The 12,648-nt window shown below is 50.5% G+C and overlaps 1 protein-coding gene across 1 annotated transcript; it reads left to right on the forward strand.

The window, feature by feature from the left end:
* Positions 1 to 5,062: 5,062 nt before the first annotated feature.
* On the forward strand, positions 5,063 to 7,663 carry Rps16 (ribosomal protein S16). The gene is made up of 5 exons (XM_036190845.1): positions 5,063 to 5,209; positions 5,337 to 5,438; positions 7,146 to 7,242; positions 7,325 to 7,372; positions 7,468 to 7,663. Exons 1-5 carry the CDS (start codon positions 5,162 to 5,164, stop codon positions 7,611 to 7,613), a joined length of 441 nt encoding a protein of 146 aa, XP_036046738.1. The 5' UTR covers positions 5,063 to 5,161; the 3' UTR covers positions 7,614 to 7,663.
* Positions 7,664 to 12,648: the final 4,985 nt, after the last annotated feature.

Raw genomic sequence — 12,648 nt, forward strand, 5'->3', positions numbered from 1 at the left:
TCGCCTAACGCGAGATTTCCCGGGGCCTGCCCTGAGGACGGCGTGAGGGGGCCGCCATCTTGGAAGTGGCCGAAGTAGCTTCAGCGGCTTGTAGAGCCGCGATCTTGTTTATGTTTTTTGGTTTTTGGTTTTTTGGTTTTTCGAGACAGTTTCCCTGTGTAGCTTTGCCCCTTTCCTGGATCTCACTCTGTAGCCCAGGCTGGCCTCGAACTCACAGAGATCCGCCTGCCTCTGCCTCCCGATTAAAGGCGTGCGCCACCACCGCCTGGCCGCAGCAAGTTTTATCAATGACTTTTTTTTTTCTTTTGAGACAGGGCGGCGGGCTGGAGAGATGGCTCAGCGGTTAAAAGCACCGGCTGCTCTTCCAGAGGTCCTGAGTTCAATTCCCAGCAACCACATGGTGGCTCACAGCCATCTGTGATAGGATCCGATGATGCCCTCTTCTGGCCTGCAGGGACACATGCAGAGCACTCATACAGAAAATAAATAGTTTTGGTTTTTTTTTAAAGTCTGGCTTTTTCTGTTTCATGAAGCCAGGGTCTCACTATGTGGTTCTGGCTGGCCTTGAACACATTATATAGACCAGGCTATCTTTGAACTTGACTGAATCGCACAGCCTCTGCCTCCCAAGTGCTGGGATTACAAGTATAATTTTTTTTTGTTTTGGAGCTCAAGGATGAGTTTACTAGATTTTAAATTTTTTGTTTATTTTTATGTATATGGATGTTTGCCCACAGGTATGTGTGTGCACAATGTGTGTTCCTCATGCCCTTGGAGGCCAGAATAGGGCGTTGGATGCCCTGGGAGTGGAGTTACAGATGGTTGTGAACTGAAGCACCATGAAGGTGCTGGGACTCAAACTTTGAGGGTCCTCTGGAAGAGCACTGAGGACTCTTAAGTGCTGAGCCGTCTCTCCAGCCCCGGTTTTGAGAGAAAAACAACAGGGCTGACAGGCTGTAAGACTTAGCAGTTGCTAACAGGAGCAGGGAGATGTAGAGCAAGGGACTTATGCCCAAGAAAGCTGGCATGTTCAGTAACGGCGCAACGTTGGCAAGCAGCGGTGTGGTGGAAGGGGCGGGCTTCAGAAAGCACCAGAAAGCCCGAGTGTCAGTGAAAGCGCGAGCAGGCTTTTGGCCAGTATCTGGAAGAAAAAAGAAGTGGGGGTGGGAGAGAGGAAGAAGGAAATAGAAAAGTGTTTGAGTTACAGCTTAAGAAAGCAGGCGAGGACTGGAGAGGTGGCTCGTGGGTTTAGAGCATTGGCTGCTCTTACAGAAGACTGGTTTGATTCTCAGCACCCACCTGGCAGCTCACAATTGTTCGTGTATTTATTCTAGAGAATTCATCTCCTTCATCTGGGCCCTGCATACATGGGATACATAGACATCCATGCAGGCAACATATAAAATACTGAAAAAACAAAAACTGGGCAGGCTTAATAGTGCTGCATGAGGGGATTTCTGTAGGCAGCTTTTTTATTCATTTGCTTTTTTAACCAGAGTAGGGATAGAACCTAGAACCTTACATGTGGATGAGTCAAGTGCAACTACCATAAGCTATAGCCCCAGTTTTCAAAGGCATGTCATTCTATTCTAAAAATAAAGATTAAAAAATATGTTACACTGGAAAGGCGCAAAGCTGCACAGAGAAACCCTGTCTTAAAAAACAAAAAAAGAATGTTACATATATGTGGCAAGTTGGGCAATACCAACAGAGGTTTTTAAAAATAATGGGGGGCTAGAGAGATGATTTAGTGGTTAAGAGCACTGACTGCTCTTCCAGAAGGCTCAGATTCAATTCCCAGCACCCACCCAGCCTCTAACAACTGTCTGTAACGCTAAGATCTGACACCCTCACACAGACATGCATGCAGGCCAACACCAATGCACATAACATACAAGATAAGTAAATTATAAAATAATGGAAGACTGTGGCTGGGTGGCATACACCTTCAAGCCCAGGATTTTGGAGCGCTCTGGGGTGTGGGGAGATAAAAAGTGTTAGGTCAGGGCTTAGAGAAATGGCTCAGTGGTTAAGAGTGCATCAAAAAGCCGGGCGGTGGCGGCGGCAGCGGCGGCGGCGCACGCCTGTAACCCCAGCACTTGGGAGGCAGAGCCAGGCGGATCTCTGTGAGTTCGAGGCCAGCCTGGGCTACAGAGTGACTTCCAGGACAGGCGCAAAGCTACACAGAGAACCCCTGTCTTGAAAAACAAAACAAAACCAAAAAAAAAAAAAAAGAGTGCATCAAAAAAGCAAAATAAATAAAATAAATCTTAAAACACAAACACAAAAAAAGACACGATTTCTTTGACATTTTTGGGGGTTTTTTATTTGTTTGTTTGTTTTTTGAGACAGGGTTTCTCTGTGTAGCCCTGACTGGTCTCAAACTCAGAGCTTCACCTGCCTCTGCCACCCGAGTGCTGGGATTAAAGGTGTGCACACCACTGCCAGGCCTCAGACAATTCTAAAACTGGATGTTGTAAAAGCTGCAGATGGCGACCTTGGCTGGTTGGAGCCAAGGGCACCATGAAGTCACACTATGCAACAGCGCTCACGTGGGAGGTTCATTGGGGGCTGATGCAGAGGCAGGAGCTTTACCCAAACGGGGTGAAGTTCCCGTATAGTTTGATAAGGGTGTTTTTTAAGCATTGGTTAGTTTGCTCTATCTTCCCTGAGGACTGGGGATGGTGTGGGATATGGAAAGGCTGTCCACCCCGGCAAAGGGAGAACTGTAGTCATGCACACCTGTCGTCCCAGAACTGGGGAGGTGGAAGCAAGAAGATGGAGGGTTCAAAGCCATCTTCTCTTTAGCTACATTGTAAGTAAATTCCAGCCAGCCAACCTGGACTTCAAAAGAAACTGAAGGACATGAGACAGGCAGATTTGGGGGTGAGGGGTGGTAAGGGCTGGGCAGACGGAGGACCAATGGATTAGGACAAGACATTTTACTGCCACCTGCTGGACGCCTACAGATCTGCGTCTACACTGCCCAGGACAAACTGTCCTTTACAGAGGTCAAACCTCCACATGGTGGCCCTGCCCACCTCACGGAATTATCTTGGAGAGTATATTACCCAACATACTCAATACGTATTAGATCAGCACCTGGCACAGAGGAAGCACTATTTAAATGTGAATGTAATCATCATAATTACCGTTTATGTGTCTGAAATATATTTATCTTCCAAAGTTTGGGGTAGTGAGTGGGTCAGAAATATGACAGCCAAAACATCAGCCCCACTGTTTTCCTGTGAACATGTTCAGGCATGCATGAGCGCATACATGCCGAGCCCAGTGGTTCTCCCTAATTTTCCAGCTTCAGGAAGGAGGTGCCACTACCAAAGCTGTGGGCCATGTTTTGCTTTGTTTAGACAGCGTCTCATTACATAGCCCTGGCTGGCCTAGAGCTCTCTCTGTAAACCAGACTGACCCATGGCTTTAGTGTGTGTGGTTTTTGTTTTGTTTTGCGTTTGTTTTAGTTTCATTACATGAAGTGTGAGTCTATGTGTGTGTGTACATGTACCACAGTTTATGTGTGCAGCTCAGAGGACCTTTTTGTACCAGTTTTCTCTTTTTACATGCAGGTCCGGGGAATCAAACTTGGGTCCTCAGGCTTGGGCATTTCACCAACTTGTTTCTTCCTGAGGCAGGGTCCCATGTATCCCAGAGTGGTCAGAAACTCAAAGTGTACTGGAGGGCTGGAGGAGAGGATGATCTGTACTCCACCTGATCCTTCCTCCTCCACCTTCCAAGTGCTGATATTCCAGCTGTACATGACCTGACCATACCTAGTTTTCTGCGTTGACAACCCTGCCCTCCAACTGTTTCTAAGTCCCTGACAAGGGGAGTCCCTACACCCTTCGCTGCTAGAGAAACTGGGGCAGTAACTGAGAAAACTGTAGCCCTGTAAGAGAATTCCCTTGACTTAGGAGAATTCTGTAGGGACTTAGAGCGGGGGATTTAGGGGAGCATTACGATAACTTGGAGGCCCAAATGATGGTCAGTAGGTAAAAGCACTTACTGCTTTTGCAGAGGACCTGAGTTTGGTTCCCGGTACCCAAGTCCGATGGCTCACAGACAGCCTGTACCTACATTTCCAGAGAGATCGAAGGCTTCCCTTGGAAACCTGCACCCATAAAAGTATTAATTTTTAAAACAAGACGATTTGGGTAGTTCTGGATAATGATCTTTTAGGATAACCGCTCTGAAGTCTGGTCTTGAGGATAGCTTCTCTAGATGAGGGCCATCCTGGGAAGGAAAGAGGAGCCGCCAAAGAGGTAGGACGGGGACTCTGAGGGAGAATCGTGCATAAGACCGGTTGTAGGAGGAGAGTTTAGGAGAGCTTGAAAAGGACTATTACGGGTGTGCCTCTGAGAAAGGGGGTCAGGTTTACATGGAAGAGGAGACTCGGACAGGAAGGCAATTCTAACGAAAGGCGGATGCGCAGCGCAGGGTCCGAGGGGACAAGGATTCTAGGGAAGAGAGTTCCGGAGGCAGGAGGCTGGGAACCTGGCTTGACTTAGCACACTGGATTCAGGAAGACCCGATGGGGATCCTGGGCAAGTCAGGGCGGGAGGAAGAAGAGTGTGAGGAGGGTGAGAATCAGTCCGGAGGAGGGTCGGGGAGCATCAAGAAGGATTGCCGTGAGAACTGCCCGAAAGTCAAGTCGACTAAGCCCGCGAAAACACAATGGAAAAGGAAACAGCCCCCCGCCCAGCCCCTCGCCGCCCCGCCCCCTCGCCGCCCCGCCCCCTCGCCGCCCCGCCCCCTCGCCGCCCCGCCCCCTCGCCGCTCCGCCCCCTAGCCGCTCCGCCCCCTAGCCGCTCCGCCCCCTAGCCGCTCCGCCCCCTAGCCGCTCCGCCCCCTCGCCGCTCCGCCCCCTCGCCGCCCCGCCCCCTCGCCGCTCCGCCCCCTCGCCGCTCCGCCCCCTCGCCGCTCCGCCCCTTCCGTCCTCCAAGGCCGCCCCTCCCTCGCCGCAGGGCGTTCCCTCCGCAAGTCAGACGTCCCGGCTTAGGTTTCAACGTAAGCCGTAAAGCTCGCTTCTGTCGTGAAGAGACGCCCAAAGCGCCTGCGCAGACCCTGAAAATCGGCTGGGGCGGCCCCGAACTTTCCTTTTCCGGTGGCGGCACCGCACGGTGAGGAGCTCGTGTTCGTACTCGCAGCTATGCCGTCCAAGGGTCCGCTGCAGTCCGTGCAGGTCTTCGGACGCAAGGTGTGCCAGGGGCGGGATGGAAGGATGCGGGGGAGGCCGGGGCTGGGAGACGTTGGAGAGCTGGGGCCCACCCGAGAGCCAGGGCCCCGACCTCACACGGCCCCGCCGTCTCGCTCGCCTTCCACAGAAGACGGCCACAGCCGTGGCGCACTGCAAGCGGGGGAACGGGCTCATCAAGGTGAACGGACGTCCCCTGGAGATGATCGAGCCGCGCACGCTGCAGTACAAGGTGCTGGGGTCGGGAGCGGGCGTCTGGGAGGGGGAGAGACGGGAGGTCTGGGCTTCGGCTGGGGAAACGGGGTTTCTTAGCCGGGGTAATGAAACGTAGGACCTTGGAGAGTAAGGAGAACGCAGTCTGCAGTGTTTGGAAGCCAGCTGCGAGGAGCGGGTGGCCAGGGGGAGAGCATAGCACATGCTACCTGATTGTCGATTTCTTTCGTTAGAAATGTAAATTTGCAGGCTCATGTGTGCAATCCTAGCACCTGGGAAACAGTGCCACGAGTTAAGAGTCGATGTTAATAAAGCGTGGTTTTGCCGGGCTGTGGTGGCGCACGCCTTTAATCCCAGCACTCGGGAGGCAGAGGCTAGGCAGATCTCTGTGAGTTCGAGGCCAGTCTGGTCTCCAAAGCGAGTTCCAGGGAAGCTCAAAGCTACACAGAGAAACCCTGTCTCGAAAAAACAAAACAAACAAGCAAATAAATAAAAAAAAAACGTGGTTTAGGTCAGCATGGGCTACTGTGTGAGACCCGGTGGAAAGAAAAAGCAGCGAGAGTCCTCTGAAATTTAAGATTGGTAGCACCTCTGGGTTTTTGTTTAACTGAAACTTAAAGACAGGTTCCAAAACATTCCCTTTTGCAAGCCAGAACTCGTATGAGTTTTCATACATTGGAGGAGTATCACACTCTAAACAGTTCACATCTGTGACAGCATTGATGACAGTGCCGCCACGGGAAGCCGCCTGGTGTTCACACCTTCAGTCCCATCATTCTATACTGAGTCCTGTCTCAGTTCAAGGACGGCTAGGGCCACACTAGGAAACTAAGTGGGAGGGGCTCTAGGCATCCTTCAGGGGTAGTTGAGTAAACATGATCTGCGCCACTTTGAGTAGAGAAGTGTGGGGGATTTAGATAGGCTTGGTGTAGTATCAACGCCTTTAGTCCCATCTTTCAATACAGGGTTTCTCTGTGTAACAACATTTCTAGCTACCTTGGAATTCAGGTCCACCTTCTCTCCCCCAAGTGCTGGGATTAAAGGTTGTACCACCACCACTGCCTGGTCGTGAAGATACTGTTTATCAAATTCCACTCTTCTCAAAGGGAAGAACAGGATGCTTTGCAGAGTGGAAAATACCAGATTTCCTTCAGATACTGGGTATGGGTATGGTTGCTGGCCATCAGTTTATTTGAAGGGGTTGTATACCATGTCATGCATTGGGGAAACAGCACTGATCCAGATAGCTCTAGGCTCTGCCCCTCATGGAGCTTCTGGATGGACTAGTCCAAAATGTTGGATAGAACTTTATCCAAAATAGGACTGGGGTGTGAGCTAAAGGCTCAGGAGAGGATGGAAGGGCAGGCTGCTCGGGGGTGGAACTTTCCACTATGGGCAGATTGTCTTGGTGGTGTCTTCCATAACAATATTCTGAAAACCACCTGACTTGGCTTCCTATTCAGGGCAGCTCATAACTAACTCTGATTCCATGATTCGAGCTTCAGGGTGCCTGGGGGGCCTTCCCATTTTCCACAGGCACAGGGATTCTAGAATAGGTTGCCTGTGTTTTTGCCACTAAAACAAGGATCTTTACTTAGCTGCTTTGAATCTTCCTTTGCTTCTAGTGGTGGTGGCAGGAACCACACATGAGATGAGGAACCTCCTGAGGGGGGTGATTAAGCTGTCCAGGTTGAGACTTAGACCTGTTCATTCCCCACTTCTCTAGTTATTGGAGCCCGTTCTGCTGCTGGGCAAGGAACGATTTGCTGGTGTGGATATCCGGGTCCGTGTGAAGGGTGGTGGTCATGTGGCCCAAATTTACGGTGAGTCTCAGGATCTGGGCCTGTGGGTGTGACAGCGACTGAGGACTCTGGGTCTTCACAGAACTTTTTCATTGTCTTACAGCTATCCGACAGTCCATCTCCAAAGCCCTGGTGGCTTATTACCAAAAGTGTGAGTAGGAGATGGCCCTTCCTAGTGAGATGGGGTGGGGGTGGGGACCAAGTTGAAGACTTGTGGTTATTTGAATCTTGTCCCTTTATCTCCAGATGTGGATGAGGCCTCTAAGAAGGAGATCAAAGATATCCTCATCCAGTATGACCGGACCCTGCTTGTAGCTGATCCACGTCGCTGTGAATCCAAAAAGTTTGGCGGTCCTGGTGCCCGTGCTCGATACCAGAAATCCTACCGATAAGCCCATCTCAAGGATCAGGGTTTACCTTTGTAATAAACATCCTAGGGTTATTTCTGTGTTGTGGTCTCTTTGAGACGGGATCTCTATGGGCCTGTCTGTCCTGGAACTCACTGTGGAAGACCATTGTGGCCTTGAACTCAATGTTCCTGCTTCTGCTTCCCGAGGGCTAGTATTAAAAGCGTGCGCCACCATATCTAGCCACTTAATTTTTAAAGCGCCTTCTCTGGTCTTGTAGAGGTGGCAGGTAGAAGAGAGACTTGGTTTAGTTTGTTTCCCTAGGTAGAGTGCAGTGCATTGTGGGTAGAGCCCAGGGCTTTGGCTGCCACACGGTATATGGATATGTATGTGTACTTAAATTTTTTAAGTTTTTTATAGGTTTTTGTACTTATATTTGTGCACACATGCCCAGTTCCCACAGAGGCCAGAAGAGGATGTGTCCTGTAGAGCAGCATTTACTTGAGTGTGTTTGTGCACTTGAGGGAGGCCAGAGGGCAGACCCCCATGGAGCTGCTGGAGCTGTAGTTTATGAGCTGTGTAATATCTAGCCCATATAAATGACTGGAAATAAATAGGTCTTTATGACATAATGAACTGCAGGGGTCTGTCTCCACACAGGGATTACATTGTGTGTCACACATTATTTTGAGATGGTTTGTTTAACTGGCTGTCCTAGAACTTGCCCTGTACACTAGGCTGGCCTCTGCCAAGTGCTAGTATCAAAGGTGTGCGCCAGCAGGCTCAGCTCCAGTGAGTTCTGAAACTAGCTACATTCAGTTATTAGCTGCCAAGTGACAGGAACTGAGTCTGGTCCTCCAAAGCAGTTCCCAACCACCACAAGCCCTTCTCAACTCTTTTTTTGTTTTGTTTTTTTGAGACAAGGTTTCTCTGTAGCTTTGCGCCTTTTTCTGAATCTCTGTAGACCAGGCTGGCCTCAAACTCATAAAGGTCCACCTGCCTCTGCCTTCCAAGTGCTGGGATTAAAGGTGTGTGCTGCCACTGCCTGGCTCAATTGCTTTTTTAACTCGGTTTTGGGGTTGGACTCAGGTCCTTATGCTTCCCAAAGCAGGCATTTTGCCAGTCAAGTTTTATTCCTGCCCCTTTTGGTTTTTAGGAGTCCGGCTATCTTTTACTGGGCTCAAGCAATCCTGCTATGTCCCCACCTCAGTAGCTAGAATTTGGGTGTGTACAGCTGTCACAGCATTATCATTTTGCACTCGAAACCTAGGGCTTTGCACCAGGTGAGATGTCTCTGCCCTTTTGCACTTGACTGAGCTGTCACACTGCAGCCTTTGTTCATCTTGAACTCCAGAGCTCAGGAACCTGAGTGAGCTGCCTGAGTACTGGGACTAGAGCTGTGAAGCACCTCACCACCCCACCATTTCAGTACCAGGAGTGGAGGAAATGTAAAAGGCCTACATTCTGATACAAAGAGCAAATCCAGTTTTAAATGTCAGCCAACAGTATGAATATCGTTGATGAGCTGGACAGATCACACAAGTTTAAGGAGTCTTCCATCTCTAGGCAGTAGGTCAGGCGAGCAATGTATCTGCTCTTCTGAATTTGTATATGGTAGAGTTTTGGTTTAGGTGCTGGGGGTGTTGAGGCCCAAGGCAGATCCCCATTGTTCAGTGTGGAGAGCCCATGGAGCCGATGAGCTCAAGTGCTCCCCCCCCCCCCCGCCAATATTTTTCGAGATAGTTGCTTTGTAGCCTGTCCTGGAACATGCCCTGTAGACGAGGCTGGTCTCAGATTCGACTGTCTGCCTCCCTAGTGCTGGGATTAAAGGTGTGCACCACCACCACCTGGCTGAGTGGTCTCTTTCGATGGAGACAGCCTATCTGCTGGGGCTGCTGAAGGGGTGCATGCCTGTTTTCCTAGCACCTGCAGAGGAATATCGGAAATTCAAGGTCAGCCTAACTCACAAGACACTAAAAATACTACAGGGGGCTGGGTTGTGGCGGCGGCGCACACCTTTAATCCCAGCACTTGGGAAGCAGAGTCTTAGTTCAAGGCCAGCCTGGTCTACAGAGCGAGATCCAGGACAGGCTCCACAAAAAGCTACACAGAGAAACCCTGTCTTGGGAAAAAAAAGGATACAGGGGCTGGAGAGATGGTAGAGCAGGAAAGCACCGGCTGCTCTTCCAGAGGATCCTGATTCAATTCCCAACAGCCATGTGGCAGTTGACAACTGTTAACTCCAGTTCCAAAGGGTGTGACACCCACACAGACATACATGCAGGCCTAACACCAATCAAAGCGCATTAAAAATAGCGAACTGGAGCCAGTACCTAGGAGCCTCTAAAAGTCAGTTGTGTGTGCCCTTCAATTCGTAGCGGAAGACAGGAAGAATGCCAGGAAACGGCTCACTCAAGGGCCTGCAGTGGAAGGTGGAAAGGCCCTTCATAGCAGGTTACCAGGCTCTAACTTAACCTTACTAACCTTACATCCTATCTGCCCTGTCTGTGGACAGAACAGTCTGGTTGTGGGGGAAGCCCAAACCCAGAGTAGCCAAGCCAACCCAGAGGGCCCAGTGGGTTTCTTGGGGGTCAAGTCAGGACCTGCTGGTGGACTTGTTGGGTCTTGTTCAAACACCTCTGAGATGTGGTCCAGGGACCTTGGTAACAAGAACCCACTTGATAAAATGCTGTTACCTGGAAGAGTTGGCTTACAGAAGTAGTTGAATGGCCAGTAGCCGGTGAGCTACACTTAGGAGCATTGGCCTTAGATGCTGGCCTTGCATGTCAATTGACAGGGGAATTCACACAGCCTGCAGATCACTCGACGGAGGAGAGTTGCTCACATAAAGATTTTTGTTGGTTGAGACAGGGTTTCATTTAGTCTTGGCTGACCTAGAACTTGCTATGTGTAGCCTCAAGAGTCTCAGAGATCTGCCTGCCTCTAGAGTGCTGGGATCAAGGGTGTGCACCACACCAGACCCAGCAGATAGGACATTCCCATAGGTACCATCTGGCAGCACTGACATGGGGCACAGAGAGGGGAGTGAAGCTCAGTGAATGCCAAGTAGACGCAATGCCATGCTCAGTATTACCTGACATGCTCATGGTGCCCTTGTGATGGTGATAAGGGTGTCCTCAAGAAAACGTCCCTAGTGACAAACCATGTTCTACAGCAGGAAGCTGAATGGAATGAGAACTGAAGGAAGGCAGCAGGCTGCACATTTTTGTATGTAGGTGGGGGAAGGGCAGGGTCTCTCTCTCTCTTCACAGCTCTGGCTGTGCTGGAACCCACTCTGTAGACTAGGCTGGCCACAAACTCAGATCGACCTGCCTCTGCTCATGAGTGCTACCACTGCCTGGCTCAAAGTCCATATCCTGATTTGATTTATTTGTTTCTGGATTTTGTTTGTTCACTTTGGGCTTTTGATGTGTTGCCAAGGTTGGCTACCGGAATCCTCCTGCCTCAGCCTCTGGAGCAGCTGGATAACCTCTGTCCCCCATCCTATCCCCTTTGAGCCTGTCTATAGCTGTAAGCAGGCTGACTGGTAGGCAAGAACCCTCCTGAGGCCCTGGTAATCTGGAGCTGTGAAGCAGATAAGAGGGTAGGGAAGGAACTCATCAAGAGGAGGAGGGGCCGAGGTTAGCTTGGGACCTAGGGTTTTCCCAGAGGGAACAGAGACCCCTTTATTGAGGCTCATGGCTCTTTCCCAAGAGGCACAGCTGGAACGCATCTGGAGAGGGGAATTGTTTCTCCTTGCGCCAGGCTCTGGAGCAGACAGCCCTTTCTCCCTCCCTACCTCCTTGAATACCGGGAATTCCGGCGCCGCTGGGAGCCTGAGCCAGGCTGGGAACTTTCCTACAGCTGGGGGTGGCTGGGAATGTGCAATTCTGCAGAGGCAGGGAGGGCCAGCCTCAGTTCTGACTTTGGGGGAAGCCTCAGTCACTGTGAATGTATGTGTGAGGGTGGGGGGAACACAGGACTCTGCTCCTCGGGAGCCCCCAATACACAGTCCAGGCCCTGTGGGCACAGTGGCATCCAGGAAGCAAACAGCTCCTTTTATTGAGTCTGGTCTATTGGGCTAGTTGACTCACAATCACCTCTTGTAACCCCGGTGGCTCTTGGCACTAGATGGGCAACTCAGGCTGTGAGGATTTGTCCCTGGTCAGCCTTTTTCCTTGCAGTGAGACTAGGCAAAGCACTTCTGTGCCTCAGTTTCCTCTTCCTATTTTTGGATTGAGATAGCATCTCACTCTGTAGCCCAGGCTGATCCTCATCTCTATGATTAAAAAGGAGCTGGAGAGATGTCTGTGGTTAAAAGTGCATACAGCTCTTGGAGAGGGCCCAAGTTCAATTCCTAGCACCCATGCTGGTTGGCTCTTAACTACCAACCCAGTTCCAGAGGATTCTGACGCCCTCTACTGGACTCCAAAGACACTTGTACTCACATGCACACATACAGAATTCAAACAAACCCACCAACAAACAAGGGCTGGGGATAGATGCAGCTCAGTGGTGGAGCACTTGCCTAACAAGCCCCGCATCCAATGCCCAGCACTACAAACAGAAAAGCCATCCTCATGGTGTTGGGGATGGAGCTTAGTGGTCAAGCTCTAGAATACCAGGTCCCCAAGAGTCTGGTGCTCAGATTGAAAAACCAAACCAAACCAAACCCTCATTAGCCTCTTAGGGATGCCGAGGGTCAAAACAGGATGAGCTCACACAGAATGACAACCTTAAACCAGCAGCTAGTCTGTAATAAAGCACAGCCTCTGGCTGCTAGCCAATAGCTAACAACCAGATTCCTGAGCTCTGTAGGTGTGTGTGATGAGAATGACTCCCTGGTGAGTCACGGGTTAAGATGCACTTGAGAAGTGACAGGATACCTCACTGGCTCACTGGCTGCTAAGACCACTCGAAGAAGACAGGAAAGCCACAGCTCTGAGAGGAATGTCACACACCAAATAAAGGGGACTTGAATTTACAGCCCATGACACAGGGATGCCTCAGAATTCCAGGGAGGATTACAGACAGTGAAGGAAGGAGCTGGCATTCTGTCATTAAACAGATTGTTTAAATT

This window comes from Onychomys torridus, chromosome 1 (assembly GCF_903995425.1).
Source record: "Onychomys torridus chromosome 1, mOncTor1.1, whole genome shotgun sequence".
In the NCBI taxonomy this organism is placed as follows: Eukaryota; Metazoa; Chordata; class Mammalia; order Rodentia; family Cricetidae; genus Onychomys; species Onychomys torridus.